Source organism: Perissodus microlepis, chromosome 8 (genome assembly GCF_051167445.1).
Source record: "Perissodus microlepis isolate ML-2025 ecotype Zambia chromosome 8, ASM5116744v1, whole genome shotgun sequence".
NCBI lineage: Eukaryota > Metazoa > Chordata > Actinopteri > Cichliformes > Cichlidae > Perissodus > Perissodus microlepis.
Genome location: NC_140468.1, coordinates 165,874 through 184,435, shown reverse-complemented (window position 1 = coordinate 184,435; position 18,562 = coordinate 165,874). Strand labels below are relative to the sequence as shown.

Below are 18,562 nucleotides of genomic sequence, written 5' to 3'. Positions count from 1 at the left end.
ATAAAGAAAGAACTGCGAATCTCAAGTCATGAGAATGCTACTGCATTTGCAGAAGGAGAACAAGGAATGAGAACCTCGCATCCCTATGCTGAAAGCTTGCTCCTGCAACCGCCAATGACGGATACCTGGCAACTCAGTGTCCCAGTGCTAGGAATCACTGCTGCTTTTGTGATGTAAATGTAGACACTGGCAACTCGTTGTTGGAGCTTGCTGCTGCATTTGCGAATGAGGGATAAAGAGAGAATCTGGCATCTCGGTGCCAGAAAGGTTTACTACTGCTTTGCAATAATGGATGCAGAAAAACCTGCAACGTGATGGAAGAAGCTTGCTGCTGTGATTACGAATAATGGATATAGAGATTGAAAATGTGACGTCATTTAGGGGTAAAACCGCAAAGGATTCTGGGAACTCGTGGCAAGAGGTACTAGTGCTCGCAGGCTTTCAATTGAAGTCAGTTACACAGTGATAAAAAGAAACACAAAAATGGCAAGAAGCTGTTGTATTATTAGCTGCAACAGCCGGTCGCATGACAGCCACGGGAAGCCGACGGGTAAAGAGATCGTTGTTATCGGATTACGTCGTTGAAGAGAAATTGTTCGAGCCATGTTTCCGAAGTAACAAAGAGCCGACGGATGGCCTGGATTGCAGCCATTCAAAGACCAAATATAACGTCCCAGAACACTCCAGCTCACATGTTAGTCTGCTCCAAGCATTTACACAAAGGTCAGTCTGCTGTTGTAGTTAATACGTCATTTTTCATAACATAATTGGTGATATAGGTTACAAGCAAGTCTGGCGCTGAACAGAAATGGTGGCGCTATGCTCCTTTGTTTATTGTGCATAAATAGTGAATTGTCCTGACAGAATATTGCGTTTCGCTTCTGTTATTACCATGGTGCATTGACAAAAACATATACTTTTATTCACAGGGTAAAACAGGTTTTTTGTATCACTAATTGCACAGTACGATTACAGCATACAATATTATTGTCACTGCTACATTTCTGTAATGCGAACTAGAAATCATTTCCACTACTAATTAATTACCGTTGAGCTCAAAGGTCCTATTAATAAACGGTTAACGAATGTGTATTTATGAAGACGATTTGTGAGACTGGTAAACTTACGATACGTACGATGGTCTTTCGTTCTACACGGTGCATTACAATGTCCCCATCCGTCGGTAAACTGTACCTGGGCTTGTTGCAATGACCTGAAGTTACTAAACTTCATGAGTGTATGCACTCACTCCAAGAACCGTATAATTATAAATATGAGCGTGGTGAAAGTTGGCAGCACGCTAACGTCTTTTGTCCACTCTGTGTGCTCGTACGGGTCTGACCCTTTCACTCCTTTGATTTTTTTCCTTGTATCTTTTCTTTGTCTTTTCATCAAGTCTGTCTTTGTACGGACCGGCATTGTTCTCCTTCGTTTTGCACATACCTTTTTTGGAGGGCAAAGAAAAAGCAAGAGGTATTGGAACCGGAGAATGAACGTTTTGCTGCAAATGCTTGCGTTTGATGCATTGCTTTGATTGTTTTGCCACGAGTTCCCGGCATGCAATAAGTGAAAGTCAAGTGGTCTGTCAATCTCCATAGAAGGAACCAGCTAGAAGGATTCGATGCTGCTTTTGCGATGATGGGTGGACAGGAACTGGCAACTCAGACACCACAGTGCTAGAAGGGTTTGCTGCTGCTTGCAACCATAGGTGTGGAGAAACTGGCAATTCGGTAGTAGGGGAGCTAGATGCGTCGTTTCAAAAGGGGGATGAAGGAAAACCTGGCAACTCAGTTCCTTTTTTTTGTCTATGCTGAGAAACTGGCAACCCAATGGTAGAAAAGCTTCCTGCTGCTTTTGCGAATAAAAGATAAAGGAAACTGGCAACCCGGTGTTGATGTTTACTGCAGAATTTTGTGAAGGAGGGATGAGTAGCTGAGAGCCTGGCAACTCTGTGAGGTTTGGTGCAGAGTTTGGCCAAGGGTAGATAAGAGGCTTGGAACCTGTCAGCTGGGTGCCAAAGCATGCTGCATTTTGCTACGGAGGGATTAAGAACTGTCGACTCAGTGCCTTTTTTTTCCTTTGACTTTGCTGAAAAACTGCTAACCTGATGGTTGAAAAGCTTGCTGCTGCTTTTCAAATGAGGGATAAAGTAACCTGGCAAACCAGTGCCAGTGATGGCAGGAATTTTGCTGCTGCATTTGCGAATGGCGGATAGGGAAGATGGAAGGAGGGATGGAAAACATCACTGGGATGGAGAAGCAGTTGAGCATGGAGCTAGTGACAGATTTCCAGCTTGCATTAAATGGTGTTAGGAGGAAGGACTTGCGATTTTCTTTGAAGTGAGGGTACGGCGTGGCTTCTGGGTTTGGCATTGACGTCCATCGGCTTTCTGGCTAAGTCCCCCGGCCTGTGGGCCCGTTTCGAAGCAACACTAGAGAAGTGGAACGAAAATCATTCATGATTCCAAACAATTTTTACAAATAAATAACTGCAAAGTGGGGTGTGCGTAATTATTCAGCCCCCTTTGGTCTGAGTGCAGTCAGTTGCCCATAGACGTTGCCTGATGAGTGCTAATGACTAAATAGAGTGCACCTGTGTGTAATCTAATGTCAGTACAAATACAGCTGCTCTGTGACGGCCTCAGAGGTTGTCTAAGAGAATATTGGGAGCAACAACACCATGAAGTCCAAAGAACACACCAGACAGGTCTGGGATAAAGTTATTGAGACATTTAAAGCAGGCTTAGGCTACAAAAAGATTTCCCAAGCCTTGAACATCCCACGGAGCACTGTTCAAGCCATCATTCAGAAATGGAAGGAGTATGGCACAACTGTAAACCTACCAAGACAAGGCCGTCCACCTAAACTCACAGGCCGAACAAGGAGAGCGCTGATCAGAAATGCAGCCAAGAGGCCCATGGTGACTCTGGACGAGCTGCAGAGATCTACAGCTCAGGTGGGGCAATCTGTCCATAGGACAACTATTAGTTGTGCACTGCACAAAGTTGGCCTTTATGGAAGAGTGGCAAGAAGAAAGCCATTGTTAACAGAAAACCATAAGAAGTCGTTTGCAGTTTGCCACAAGCCATGTGGGGGACACAGCAAACATCTGGAAGAAGGTGCTCTGGTCAGATGAGACCAAAATGGAACTTTTTGGCCAAAATGCAAAACGCTATGTGTGGAAAACTAACACTGCACATCACTCTGAACACACCATCCCCACTGTCAAGTATGGTGGTGGCAGCATCATGCTCTGGGGGGGCTTCTCTTCAGCAGGGACAGGGAAGCTGGTCAGAGTTGATGGGAAGATGGATGGAGCCAAATACAGGGCAGTCTTGGAAGAAAACCTCTTGGAGTCTGCAGAAGACTTGAGACTGGGGCGGAGGTTCACCTTCCAGCAGGACAACGACCCTAAACATAAAGCCAGGGCAACAATGGAATGGTTTAAAACATAACATATCCATGTGTTAGAACGGCCCAGTCAAAGTCCAGATCTAAATCCAATCGAGAATCTCTGGCAAGATCTGAAAACTGCTGTTCACAAACGCTGTCACGGGAGGGTTTGAATCCATTTTTGTATGGATAACCCCTAATGCGAACTAGAGATGGCACGATACCACTTTTTTTATGTCCGATACCGATATCATAAATTTGGATATCTGCCGATACCGATATGAATCCGATACAGTGTATTTTTTAATCAATAAAACTTTTTTTAAATATCTTGCTACATTTTGTATAAGTTCATAATCAAATTTAAAAACAAACAAACACTAAAGCTATTCTGTTATACCTCTATGCAAAAAATACACTGCACCCAAAATATTTCATAGTTCAGCAACACTGACAAAAGAATTTCCCTCAGGATAAATAAAGTTCTTACTGATCAATTGAATAAACTTAAAACTGCTCCATCCTCCCTATTCTGGTATTTTAAAGAGTACTTAGCGGAAATATTAAGCAACCTAACTGATAGGGTTGTCAACTCCCAGCAAAAAAAAAGGGAACCACCCCCCACCAACTGCCTCGTGATGCTTAATCGATGTAATCAACTTTAATTTAATGCACGTGTAAAAAAACAAAAAAATGCACAGAAATCAGTTATTTCTCTACAATAATTAAACAGATTCAATATCTTTCTTCAACAGAACTGCAGACTGCACAGATGGTACCTTCCCAAAGGAAAAAGTACTATAGCTTACTAGGGTATATTAGACTTAACAGTTACTATATACAGTAATGGACTTCTATACATTTTACAGCAGATTAAAACTTTGGGTGTAAGATTCAGATAATCCTTTATTAAAAACTATACATTTTAAATGATAAATTTCTTTGTATCCCCGTTGTTGTGTTAATGCCCTACCTGCCCCCCTGGCCAAACCTTGCTAGACCCGCCCCTGCACAGTTACCAACCGTCAGCTACGTAGAAAAGGATCCTGTATTTAAATTTCAAATTAGGCTAATTCATATTCAGTTTTTAAAAGCATTTATTCAAGTTACAATTCAAATTCAAATTTAACTTATTCAAATTCAGTTTCTGATGGCACAGATTTCTGCCCATAATCCTGGTGTAGAAAGTAATTTTGAATAAATTCTAACAACAGCTTATCAAGCATAAACGTGCTGCTGTTGTTCAGCCGCTGGTTTCCTCTTTCTATTGCAAAGTGGGCCAAAAACACAGAAGAGAGACGGACTCGCGACAGAAAAGACGATCAGCCGATCAGCTGATCATTGATCAGTTTCATGATTGAAGTAGCAGCAGGAGAGAGAGAGGCAGTCGCTCCATATATCGGTTGTTAAGCTTAACGTGGGAATGCTTTACAAACATTCAGAGATGAACTTACACACTTGCTTTACTTCTCTCTGGGATCACTTCCTCGGAGATGAAATGCCGGTTTGGTAGCGAGGCTACAAATGCTGAACCAGACCGCCGACAGGTCTTGCACGCCACAGCCGCTCTATCACGTGACGCATACTACTCCGACGTGCAAAGGTTATGAGCTGAGTTACGCCACGTCGCAAGTTTTGTGAGGTGTCTGTTTTTTAATCAATAAAACTGTTTTTTTTTTAAATATCTTGCTGCATTTTGTATAAGTTCATACTCAAGTTTAAATAAATAACAACACTAAAGCTATTCTGTTATACCTGTATGTGAAAAATACACTGCACCCAAAATATTTCATAGTTCAGCAAAACTGATCAATCTAATAAACTTAAACCTGCTCCATCCTCCCTGTTCTGGTATTTTAAAGAGTACTTAGCAGAAATATTAAGCAACCTAACTAATAGGGTTGCAAACTCCCAGCAAAAAAAAATAGGGAACCACCCCCCACCCCCCACCTCATGATGCTTAATCGACATAATCTACTTTAATTTGATGCAGCGTGAAAAAAAAATGCACAGAAATAAATTATTTTTCAAGAATAATTAAATAGATTCAACATCTTTCTTCTACAGAACTGCAGACTGCACAGATGGTTCCCAAAGGAAAAAGTACTATAGCTTACTAGGGTATATTAGACTTAACAGTTACTATATACAGTAATGGACTTCTATACATTCTACATCAGATTAATACTTTGGGTGTAAGATTCAGATAATTATTTATTAAAAGCTCGACATTTTAAATGAGAATAAGAAAGAAAAGTATGTCTTTGTGCCCCCTTTTCCCTGTTCATGCCCTATCGGCCCCCCTGGCTAAACTTTGCTAGATCCGCCCCTGCACAGTTACAGCCGTCAGCTACGTAGAAAAAGATCCTGGTGTAGAAAGAAATATTAAATAAATTCTAACAACAGCTTATCAAGCTTAAACGTGCTGCTGTTGTTCAGCCGCTGGTTTCCTCTTTCTGGTGAGAAGTGGGCCAAAAACAAAGAAGAGAGACGGACTCGCGACAGAAAAGCCGATCAGCTGATCATTGATCAGTTTCATGATTGAAGTAGCAGCAGGAGAGGGAGGGAGAGAGGCGGTCACTCCATATATCGGTTGTTAAGCTTAACGCTGGAATGCTTTACAAACATTCAGAGATGAACTTGCACACTTGCTTTATTGTCCTCCCAACTGGCAGAGGACTCTGGCATACACAATCCCCTAGAGGAATGGTTTAGTAGTAATTTTGGTAAGTATAAAGCCATAATAGTGTCTCTGTTGATGTCCATACTCAGATGCTGTGGTTGTTTTATCCAGTGCCTCCACACCTTAGTGAGTAGGTTAATCACAACCATGCTGACAAAAGAAGACGAATCCAATAATCTGCAGTTACGCTTATTACAGGCTGAGGATGACACTGATGATAGGTGATGAGAACAGTGATGGTGAAAGTGGTAACGGTGCATAAAGACCTACAAATGTTGACTGTGTTGTTTAGGTTGGCACCTCAGAATGACGCACATTGGGAAATCTCTGAGGATGCAATGTTGTTGATGTTGTTAGAAAATTCTTTTTTGTATTTGATGTTTCGATTTGATTTACAGGCAAATTGTCATGGTCCTGGGTCGGTGACCCAGTGTTGAGTTTCTTGTGTCTCGGGGTTTTTGTTTTATGATCTTAGTTGTCTTTGTTGCCCCAGTTTATTCTATAGTCTAGTGTCTTAGTTTGGGTTTCTTGTATTCTGTTTAGTTTTCTGAGTATTTAGTAGCCGCCCTCTGTGTCTCCTTTTTGTTGGTCTCTGTGTTTCTTAGTTGCGCTGTCTCCCCTTGTCAAGTCCGTGTCTGTGTTACATTTCCTGTTTTACTTTGAAGGTCTGTGTCCTACGTGAATGTACTGAGTTTCGCTTCCCTTGGGTCTTCTGTGTCCCATTCCCCTCATTATTTCCCAGTATATTTAAGCCCTGTGTTTCTCTGAGTGAGTGTCGTGATCTCCCTAATGCTGTGTGTTTCTCCCTGTGTTTGTTTTGTTGGATTCTTCCCAGTTTAGGTTTTGTAGCGTTTTCTGTTCACCAATAAAAGCTGCCATTTTGAGTTCAGTCCTGTTTCCAGTTAGTTTACGTTTGGGTCCAATTCCTGCATGCACACAGCCAAAACATGACACAAATGGGTGGAAATATGATGGAAATTTCTTTATTTTATGCATTGATCACATGTTTTAATAATATCACTTTTGTGTCCCTTAGTGATATGCACATAGGATAGTATCACATATGTGTTTCACACTTTAACCCCCACACACAGTTACGTATTGTATGTTAGACTGGTACTCCCAGGCACCTAATAAAGTAAAAAAAAAAATAGTAAGAATCCGATATATTAAGACACATCAGTAATCAATTTCTGACAAGTCAGATTAACTGAATTTTGATTTCCCGTCGTCTGGAAGAATATAACAAAGCAAAAGTGAAATCTCATGAAATCATCAAGAGGTTTAACAGGATTAAAGTGCATGATAAATGAGGGCACAAATGGCAAAAAGAGGCAGAAAGGTTTCGACAAACCAGCAGAGGCAAAAAAAAAAAAAGTACTATAGTGTTCTACAGCATTATTATATGGAAAAAACATATTCATACTTTTGGAACTTCTGTTTTTATATTGATCCATTACTGTCAAGCTATTAAACAGCAGTTTAAGCTACACACATCTAAATATCAAAACTGCTCTGCTGCAGTACACCTGTGCATGTTTGTGATTGGTCAGATGTTGCTAACGCTCCTTGTTTCATGTGAACACACTCAGGCTAAATTGATAAACCCTGAATCACTTATAGTATTTATAGCTTTAGGGTAAGTTCAAGCAGAAAAAAGAAAGATATCCTGGATATGTTGACCCTGCTTCATAAAGCACAGCCTGGGATTACAGACGCAGTGATATGTGGCTATTTGCATTTACGTAGAATCCTGGGTAAACAGGCTCAGAGAATTTGATTTTGAAGGTGTGAATGTGTCTCAGCTTGTCAGCTGACACTTCATAGTAGGACAGAGTGCCTGAAGGCCAGTCCAGAAACACTCCCAGTCGAGAGCAGCCAGGAGTTGGACTGGGAATTAGGCTTATGTACTGACGCTGATGTTGTGTATAGTAAGTAGGTTTTGAATCCCACAGGAATCCGAAGCACCAGGACATGTCATTCCATCCAACATACAGTTATCACTGTCCCCGATTCGCTCTAATCTTTTGTAGCAAATAGCAGAAGCAGGATTTAAACCTTTCTTTATGCTCCACTCCATCTCCCAGTAGCAGCGCCCATTTAGAGCCTCTTTAAACAGAACCTGACACACAGTATCGAATCTCTCAGGATGGTCAGGATATGACTGCGCCCCTCCGTACGTTGCCTTCTTGTTTCCTTCAGACAGAATGACATTGTAGTTTGCTGTGTTTGGATCCAGGGTGAGATCACAGGCATCTGATGGAGAGAACAAGACCTGATCATAATTACAATTCATGATGATGTCACTGATTCCTTCTTAATCTGTCCACTGCAGATCTACAGTCTGTGTTTAACACATTTCAGATCTAAATCACAATCTTATTTTATGGATTTTGCCTTTGAATCCCGATTCACGCATAGTGGTCACTACAGTGGACAGCTATTCAAAGGCTGTTTTCTTGTATTTGTGGCAGTGTTGATGGTATACTTGCAAATAAACCACTACATTGGACACTGGTGTGTCTTTCCATGCCCTGCCACCCACTGGTCAGCCAGTGAGTGGCAAGGTTATATTTGTTGCATTTATGACATATTCTAAACAGCTTTGAAAGAGAAGCACCTGTGGACGTTTCACCTCTCATTCAAGAAGCTTCTTTAGTTCTAAGGTCAAATGGTGGAGAGTCCCAGATTTAAGTCGTAGGGAAGTGCCCCCCAAGGGGGTCATGAACCCCCTGTTGATCCTCTACCTAATCACATGAGTCAGTGAAAATGGGTGTAGGTTACAATCAGACAAGGTTTCAGGTGAGCTCATTGTGAAACCTGGCCCCACCTTATCATGCAAATTCCTGAGGTCAGATGGCCCAGGATGTGAGTGGGCATTAAGGCGTCTGGGAAGGGAACTCAAAACTGGATTATAGATGGCAGACGGTTGGTGTCGTAAACTACCGCCTCTGTTCAAAGATGGTTGCTCACAGTGGACATAGATGGCTTCTTTCACTCCTCTTTCAAACCATCTGTCCTCTCTGTCCAAAATGTGAACATTGGCATCCTCGAAAGAGTGACCTTTGACCTTTAGATGCAGATGGACAGCTGAGTCTTGTCCTGTGGAGGTGGCTTCTATGTTGTGCCATGCGCTTGTGAAGTGGCTGTTTGGTCTCTCCAATGTAGAGGTCTAGGCATTCCTCGCCAGCAAAGGTGTACTCTCAGTGGCAAGGGAACAATAAGAGAACAGCACCACCAAGGCTGGAGACGGAGCAATACTGGAAGAGCATATGGGAGAAGGACGCAACCCATAACGGCAATGCTCAGTGGCTAGTGGATCTGAGGGCAGACCATAGCGACCTCCCTGAACAGGGTCTAGTAACCATCACAGTGGCAGATATCCAAGAAAGGGTCTCCAGTATGAAGAGTTGGACAGCACCAGGGCCCGACATGGTTCACGCCTACTGGCTGAAGAAGCTGACTGCACTCCACGAGCGTCTGGCAGCACAAATGAACCAGCTGCTAGTTAACGAGAGACACCCGGAATGGCTAACCGAAGGTCGGACGGTCCTGATCCCCAAGGACCCCAAGAAGGGACCGGTCCCATCCAACTACCGACCAATAACCTGCCTCAGTACTACATGGAAGCTCCTGTCAGGCATCATATCGGCTAAGATGAACAGGCACATGGGTCAATACATGAGCGGGGCACAGAAAGGAATTAGCAAGAATACCAGAGGCACAAAACACCAGCTACTGGTAGACAGAACAGTCAGCCGAGACTGCAAGACCAGACTGACCAACCTGTGCACTGCCTGGATTGATTACAAGAAGGCCAATGACTCAATGCCCCATAATGGAATGCCTAGAATTGTACAAGATCAACAGGAACCTAAGAGCCTTCATCAGGAACTCAATGGGGATGTGGCGTACAACACTAGAGGCCAACTCCAAGCCCATAGCACAAGTTACCATCAAGTGCGGGATCTACCAAGGAGATGCTCTGTCCCCACTGCTGGCCATCAACACCTACGCCCTGCCCGTGATCAGGTACCCTGCTGGGGTAATAGGCTGGCCAAAGGAGGAGATAGAAGCCACTGACATAAAGACAAGAAAGCTCCTTACCATGCATGGAGGGTTTCACCCCAAGTCCAGCACCCTGAGGCTGTACACTAAGCGGAAGGAAGGGGGCCGGGGACTGGTGAGTGTCAGCACCACAGTCCAGGATGAGACAACGGACATCCAAGAATACATTGAGAAGATGGCCCGGCAGATAGAGGAGGTGGCTGACATCCAGAAATCCTACCAGTGGCTGGACAAAGCTGGACTGAAAGACAGCACAGAGGCACTAATCATGGCAGCACAAGAACAAGCTCTGAGTACAAGATCCATAGAGGCTGGGGTCTATCACACCAGGCAAGACCCCAGGTGCAGGCTGTGTAAAGATGCCCCAGAGACAATCCAGCACATAACAGCAGGGTGCAAGACGCTAGCAGGCAGGGCATACATGGAACGCCATAACCAAGTGGCCGGCATAGTGTACAGGAACATCTGTGCCGAGTATAACCTGGAAGTCCCGAGGTCAAAATGGGAGACGCCCCCAAGGATGGTGGAGAATGACCGAGCTAAGATCCTGTGGGACTTCCAGATACAGACGGACAAAATGGTGGTGGCTAACCAACCGGACATAGTGGTGGTAGACAAACATGAGAAGACGGCCGTAGTGATCGATGTAGCGGTTCCGAATGACAGCAATATCAGGAAGAAGGAACACGAGAAGCTGGAGAAATACCAAGGGCTCAGAGAAGAGCTCGAGAGGATGTGGAGGGTGAAGGTGACGGTGGTCCCCGTGGTAATCGGAGCACTAGGTGCGGTGACTCCCAAGCTAGGCGAGTGGCTCCAGCAGATCCCGGGAACAACATCGGAGATCTCTGTCCAGAAGAGCGCAGTCCTAGGAACAGCTAAGATACTGCGCAGGACTCTCAAGCTCCCAGGCCTCTGGTAGAGGACCCGAGCTTGAAGGATAAACCGCCCGCAGGGGCATGCTGGGTGTTTTGGTTTGTTTTATTTGTTATGTTGTAGTTTTTACACAGTTTATATTATTTATTCATTTGTTAAATTCGTAAGTCAAAATGTATGTTGTCCACCTAAGTGGACAAGTGAAAAAAAACTCTTTGAAAAGTACATGTTTTATAAAATGAAGTTCAAAAATCTTTTTTCATGCCTTAAGATGAATAAAAATACTTAAGAGAAAAATCCTGATTGCGGTTGGTTAATTTTCCCCAATAAAAACATAATTTGACATGACATTCAGTTGTCTGTCCATGGTGTCACTGTGTCTGCTCTTGAATCTGCCTGTTAAGTTCAGTGTCTTGTCTGGTTCTGTGTCTGTGAGTTTCCTGTTTTACTTTGAAGGTCTGTGTCTGATGTCAGTGTGTTCAGTTTACGTTTCCCCTGTCTCGTCAGCTGTGATTTCTCCCAGGTGTGTTCCCCTCCTGTCTCACATCTCTTGATTACTGCTGAGTGTTAGGCCCTGTGTGGTTCCCCTGCACCTGTCTACGTCTCCCTGCATCTCCGTTTGTGTCTCTAGGTTTCAGGTCTGTTTTATTTTTAGTTTTCCAAGTTAGGTTTAGTCAGTTCTGTTCTCGCCATCCTTTGCCTTTTGTTACACGTCTTCCTCCTCAATAAAAGCCCACTCACATCACTAGTGCTTGCATCTTGGGTCCTTGAATAATTTACACACGGCTCACCTAGCCGGCCGTGACAAAGTCAGTATACAACTAAACTGAGTCTAAAGGTATTTAAAGAAATAATCCACATTGTGTGGAAGTGCAAAACTTGCTTCTAAGCTTTAGTGTGAAAAAACAAAACAATCAAAATCTGGAGACTTTTATCATATCCCAGAGTATGAGCCCTTTAACACAAACTGATTAAAAAGAAAAAAACAAGTTCTTAGAAATGCCACAACCAGACATTACCATCTGGATTTTACTTTACGCTGTACATTTTATTTACATATACACATCTTAATGATGCCACTACAGTGGAACGTGAATTTGTTATTTATTTTATAACATATCGAAGTTACAAAATGAAACCAAATCAGTTATTGCAGGTGTAAAATCCTTTATGTGATTTATTTATGTAAAAGTACTTACACCAGATCAGATCTCTTCTGTCCGTCACCTTTTCCACATCCGTGACATCAGGTCTTGAGAAATCATCAGTGACCAGGAAGTTCTTCCTGTAGTGGTAGATACTTCCTCCTTTGTATTTGTCATTTGCAATAGCTGCTACTAGGAAAGAGAATCAGTTGTCATTCTTCAGAGCTTTGGCAAGGTCATGGACAACTTTGGCCTTTTCTGTCATCTGCTTTATCACTTCATCTGAGCGGTACCATTGGTCCTGGGCAGGTGGAGTGTTACCACTGTCCAGTTTCTTTTTCTCCAAGTAGTCAGACATGTTCTGCAGATATGGGTCAGTGGATTTCAGGGAGGTGAAAACAAAGCAGAGAACTTCCTCTACTCCTGGTTTAAACACCTCTCTGTCCAGCTCAGAGTGATCTGAGATGATCTTTGTTCCCTCCATCTTGTCTACAAAGTACCTGATGATGGTGACTTCTCTCTCTTCATCTTTGATCCACTTGGTTAATTTCTCCTGACTGAACGGTGACTTGTCTCTGTCATCAAACACTTTCACTAATTCCTGCTCATCTTCCTCACCTGCCCTGATGGAGGGAAGTTTCTCAGCCATTGTTTCCTGGAGTGAAGATCTGAAATACTCACAGAGCTTCTTGAATCTGCTCAACTTTTCTTGTATCTGTGGAAAGCTTCTCCCCACTCTGTCCTCCAGCAGATCATTGCAGCTTATTTCCAGGTTATAGAGGTCCTTCAGAGCATCTTGAGCCTTTATAACAAGTCCAATGCTGATCTCAGTCAGTGCCTCAGCAGCTTCTGGATGTAAATTCTTCAGAGGCATCAGTGTGACCTTCAGTGGAACACAGTTTTCTCTGTTTTCTCCCAGTAGTTTTGGAAGTTGGATGTATGTCTTCACTGCATCTTCAAATGTTGCAGGGTTGCTTTCAAGGATGAAGTCTCCATAGAACTTGCAGGTGAATTTATCAGTCACAGCTTTTTCTTCATCACTCAGCTTGATGTCAACTTTCCCGTCAACATTAAATGAGGGGATCTTCTTTATCACTGCTTGCATGCTGCCCTCGATGACTTGAATGCTGCTATCATCTAACTTCTCACTGTCAAACACAAAGAAAGCATTTGCTCCATAAAGGATTCCTGTGACTACATGTGTCGCCAAATTCTTCACATCTTCTGCTTCTTGAGTGTTCTTGGTTTCATCAGGAGTCAACATCAGCTGTTTGAATTTAGTGGTAGCTTTGTACTGAAGTGTGACTCGACTCTGATGGTGAGATTTCTTCTTATCATTCAGATACTTGGCTGATCCTTCAATGAGTCCACTCATCAAACTGGCCTTTAGTGAAGCATTAACATCCAGCTGAGAGGATTTTTTTTCAGTGGAATCAGACTGACTTCAAACTCACTGCTATGATGATTGTTCTTCACTGACTTCTCCTGCAGCATTTTAGCTTCCCACAGTGTGACACCTTTAAGACATGAGATCCACAAAACGGTTGTAAAATTTAATGAAGAATAATAGCAGCAGTTTTAGGTTAATCTGGATTTTATTTCAGGTTACACAGTTTATTTACACATACAAATCTAAATTTCTTAGTTAAGACACCTCTGAAGTAATTCAATAAGTTTCTTAAGTGTTGTATTAGATAAGTAGCTGCCACACAGCAACATATCATAGTCATAAATATATGGCCTGTAAAGGAGCCAGAAATTTTAAACATTTCTAAACACTTAACCCTGAGAACATTACACATTTTATTTCATTTAATACAGGTGATAATCAGCGAGTGCTGAAAGATTACACTCCATTTAAAAACAAAAAAGTATTTCTGTGATTTTTTTCAACCTGTGTTTTGCAGTTGTGATCTGAATATTGTGCCAAGCTTTTCTCAATAGGCTCCTCTTCTTTGTGTGTTTCTTTTTTTCCTGTTATATCACCCTATCAGAGCACTTCGCTCTCACTCTGCAGGCCTACTTGTTGTTCCTAGAGTATTTAAAAGTAGAATGGGAGGCAGAGCCTTCAGTTTTCAGGCCCCTCTTCTGTGGAACCAGCTTCCAGTTTGGATTCAGGTGTCACGGACCCGGCTCTGGAGGACTCGGGGGTCCGTGAGCAGGATGGATTATTATTATTGTTATTATTGTTATTATTATTATTATTAGTGTTGTTGTTGTTATTTGGGGATGTGTTTTTCTGCACTATGCTGTGTTCGGTGTTCCACTCATATGTATAGGCAGGGTGTGTACATGTGTGGCTGGAGGATGGAGAACAGCCACATGCAGGCCTGATGGGTGTGGCCCTGCAGGAGGACTGGCCACACCTGAAGTTCCTGCCACACACCTGTTGGTGATCAGGGCTCGTCGGGGGAGCTACTTAGGAGAGTGTTGGAGCTCCCACCGGTGCGGGATCATTAAGCTAAGACTCCAAGTCAGTGTGTAGTACTAGGAAGTGAGGATCGTGTGCGCGCGCGGGTTCAGTGTTTAACGGCTGCTTCTGTATTGTCCTGCAGGTGGAACGAGGGACCAGAAGGGCAGCACGCACAGGGTGTGCAGAAACACAACTGCCGGGAGCACGGACGTCGGAGGGGAACACACACATGGGAGTCTAGGGAGCAAAGGGGATTTATTGTGCATCTGTTACCTTCACTGTAAATAAAGTGCACTGTTTGTATCGCAGAACCATGCGTTTTGGGTCCTCATTCCCCCATATCCCCACGGTCTGCCAGCCAGACCATGACATCAGGAGACTGACTGTGATGGTTCTGGGACATTTTGACCCAGTATTTTTGAGTTCTTGTGTTTTGGTGTCATTTTGTATTATGGTTTATATTGAAGGTTCATTAGCAATCTTCAGGTTAGTCTGCCTTGAGTTTCTTATATTCCTTTTTGGTCCCCTTGTGCCTCTGCCCTCTGTATCCCTCTCTGTGTCCTTGTGTCTTCTTTCCCACCTTCTCCTCATGTTTATTCCATGTCTCCCCAGCCCGTCATGTCTCTTTGCTTGCTTTCTCGCTCTCTTTCTGTCTCTTTGCCTCGACTCCCTTAACTGTTTCCACCTCGTTGCCTCATCCCGTTATCTCCCTAATCCATCTTGTTTTCTTGAGTGTTCTTTCTTCCTAGCTCCTGTGTCATGCTGTGTTGGTTAGTCTGCTTCCTAGTACTTCCTGTTTTACTTTGACAGTTTCCTGTCTACTGTTCGTTATGTTCAGTTTTCTTTGTCCCTGACTCATTAGTTAGATCACCTTCAGCTTTGTTTATGTCTGTGTGTCCCTCTGCCTTGTGTTGTGATCTCCCTCATGGCTGTGTGTTCCTCTGTATGTTTTTTTCCTGTATTCCAGTTTAGTGTAGTTTACTTTAGTTGGTTACCTCCTGCACTCCAGCAGCAAAGCTGTGTTTTTTGAGTGTATGTCCTGCCGGTGAGTCTGCTTTTGGTTCCTATCCTACTGCTGCACACAGCCAGTCCGTGACACAGACACGATCTCTGATTTTAAAATTAGGCTTCAAACTTTCCTTTTTGCTATGATGATCACATGAGCTCATCTGAAGCTGCCCTGAGACCTTGGCTGATTGTGACCTACACCCATTCTTGAACTGAAGAAGCTTCTCGGATGAGAGGTGAAACATCTTCAAGCAACTTAAAGAAGTCCAGACGCTTTTCTTTCCAAGCTCCTTAGAATACCAGAGTTTTCTTACTATTGTGCCCGGATGGCTGAACCAGAACACACATTACAAACTACAACCACAAGAGTTTTCTGGCTCTTCTGATTTGTCAAGGTCCAGTTTCAAAAGTGGGAGTCCGTACATTCATGTAACTCTGGGTCAAAATGGAGTGGGGCTGCTTTGACCTGTTTGTACTGGTGTGATATTATAGTTATTATTGTTATTATTATTAAATTAATTATTTTTAAATTGTTGTAAAAGTACATGTGGAGGCTGTTTGTTCCCTTTTATGATTAGTTTTGTGTTGCTCCTCTCGTTGCAGTTTATCATGTATGAAAACATTTAGTTTTACTTTAGTTTTGAATCGTTTCACTAATTAACCTTTGGTTTAATCCTGGTTAACTGCTCGCCTTGTTAAAGGAGAAATATACCAAGCTGAAAGTGTGACAGGTTGAAGGACTACTGCATATAAAACTGTTCAGTTAATGCTAATTCATATCAGTTGATATAAGGATGAAAATAATGTAAATATGGTAAGAAAATGGTTAAGAGTTTATTATTTTTCATGTTATATTAATGGCTTTCATGTTATTTAAGAGAACTGCAATCTATACATCAGTGATCGGCTAGTAAGCCTTTTCTGGGATCGATTAGTAGTGTCTCTATTCTCCACTAGGGGGCTTTCGCGCGTTCTCCTCACTGCAATAAACTACTGCATGAGAGACGCAAGTCATAATCACTCTCGTGATTCTTTTCCCCCTGTTTTCAGGTAAAAGTGTTTAAAAGTTGATATATTTCCAATGTGTACACTGTTAAGATATTTAAGAGGTAATCCTTCATTGTTTTGTAAGCGTTAGAAGCATTATATTACAGTTTTGTGCACATATACGTGGCGGTTTTGAGCCTCAGTTTTGTACTGTGTAATGGCCATTAAGATAACGGCAGGAGCTAAAAACGCCACGATTGTCAGCCATTTTGTCAGGAAACCTGCTCAAGTATATGTATAGTAAGCACTTTAGTATTTCGGTTTATTATTTAGTGTTTTTCTTCCACCATGTGACATTTAGCAGTACAGAATGTGAAACGTTTCTGCTCATTTTGACTGCAATAAACTACTGCATGAGAGACGCAAGTCATAATCACTCTCGTGATTCTTTTCCCCCTGTTTTCAGGGGTGTAACATTTGGAGGCACCGCTGGGATGCTGCTTTGATGTCCGGTGTCCACAATCTGCACATCGCAGTCCAAGCCAGCTAAATCCCCCCACTACAACCCAGGCAGACCGCAGTGAGGAAGGTGTTGCTGTCGAGGCGAACTGGTAACTGTGTTTTAGCGCATGTTTCCTGAGGCCAGCCAGAGATCATCAGGGGCTGCAAAAACGACTCAGCTCAGCGTCACCTGTACATGCAAAATTCTTCCTGCCTACTGCCACAATGTCTTCGGTGGAAGAGCTGCGAGAAGAGGTTGTGCGTGAAATGCACACTCTGTCCAAAGATCAACTAGTGTCAATCTGCGAGTTCCTTGGCATTGCAGAGAAAATAGATGTTAGCAGAAAAACACGACTGTCACTGCTAACACACATCCAAATACACATTGAGAGAGAAGGTATAACAGTACTTGAGGATGAAGGAATGTCAGAACTGTTGTTGCTTAATGATAAGGTTGCTGAAGTAATGAAAGAGACAATTGTTGAGACTGAACCAAATGCAAATGAAGGGGATGATTGAGGGCACGGAGAGCAACCAAACACTGCAACCTCACTGGTGACAGAGACAGCTAATGCAGTTAACACAGCGGTTATTTCTCACTCTCAAGGTAATCGCTTTGTCCCTAACTCATCTGTGTCAAGTACCCCCCAACGACCAAGCCCTTACTGGCAGAAAGATTTCAAAATATCAGGCCAGATTGGCGAACCAGGTCAAAAAGATAAACTGACATTTTCCAGTCTTGCTCACCAGATCGAAAATGGACTGAGCAGAGGCTACTCAGAGCTTGACATTGTAGATGCTGTCATCAGAGCTATCTTGCCAGGTCTACAACTACGCAGCTATTTGGAGGGAAAAGCTCAACTCACCCTTCCGACGCTACGCCGCATACTGCGCTCCCATTTCCAGGAGAAGAGCGCCACCGAACTGTATAAACAACTTGCCTCTGAGGTACAGACCCCAAAAGAGACTGCTCAAAGCTTCCTGATGAGAGTTTTAGATCTAAAGCAGAAAGTCTTATTTGCTTCCCAAGAATCAGAGTCAGGACTCAAATACGACCCAGCTTTAGTCCAGCGTATGTGTTTGCACACCATACTCACAGGCTTCCAGAGTGACAGTGTCAGGATAGATATGCAGCCACTCCTGTTAGACTGTAAGACACCTGATGAACTCCTGTTAGAGAGGTTAAATATGGCTTGTGCCAATGAGGCAGAAAGGAAAAACAAGAAGAGATGTTTAGCATCACAGACTGCTACAAGTGTGAGTGCAGTGCAGTCAGATGATGTGTCACCGGCTAAGAACCCTGTGAAAGAAGTTAAAGCTAAGTTACCACCCGAGCTTTTAACTGAGTTAGCGGAGCTTAAGACAGGTGTAGCCTCCCTGAAAGGTCTCAGTGCAGAGATAGCTCAGATTAAAGAGACTCTACAGCAGCCGGTGCCTGGTCCTCAGTCATATGCCCCACCACCAGTTATGCAGTATGATAGGGACCAGCAGT

At 43.1% G+C, this 18,562-nt stretch overlaps 2 protein-coding genes across 2 annotated transcripts; one reads left to right on the top strand and one right to left on the bottom strand.

The window, feature by feature from the left end:
• Window positions 1-7,751: 7,751 nt before the first annotated feature.
• LOC146380939 (neoverrucotoxin subunit alpha-like) lies at window positions 7,752-14,977 on the bottom strand. The gene is given in 5 exon segments (XM_084938566.1): window positions 7,752-8,065; window positions 8,068-8,331; window positions 12,216-13,598; window positions 13,601-13,678; window positions 14,923-14,977. Coding segments are annotated over 5 exon segments (2,061 nt in total). The 3' UTR covers window positions 7,752-7,784.
• Window positions 8,563-14,877, top strand: LOC146380940 (uncharacterized). The gene is made up of 2 exons (XM_084936868.1): window positions 8,563-14,634; window positions 14,717-14,877. The coding sequence occupies exon 1, from the start codon at window positions 9,896-9,898 to the stop codon at window positions 11,060-11,062; it is 1,167 nt and encodes a 388-aa protein (XP_084792994.1). The 5' UTR covers window positions 8,563-9,895; the 3' UTR covers window positions 11,063-14,634; window positions 14,717-14,877.
• Window positions 14,978-18,562: the final 3,585 nt, after the last annotated feature.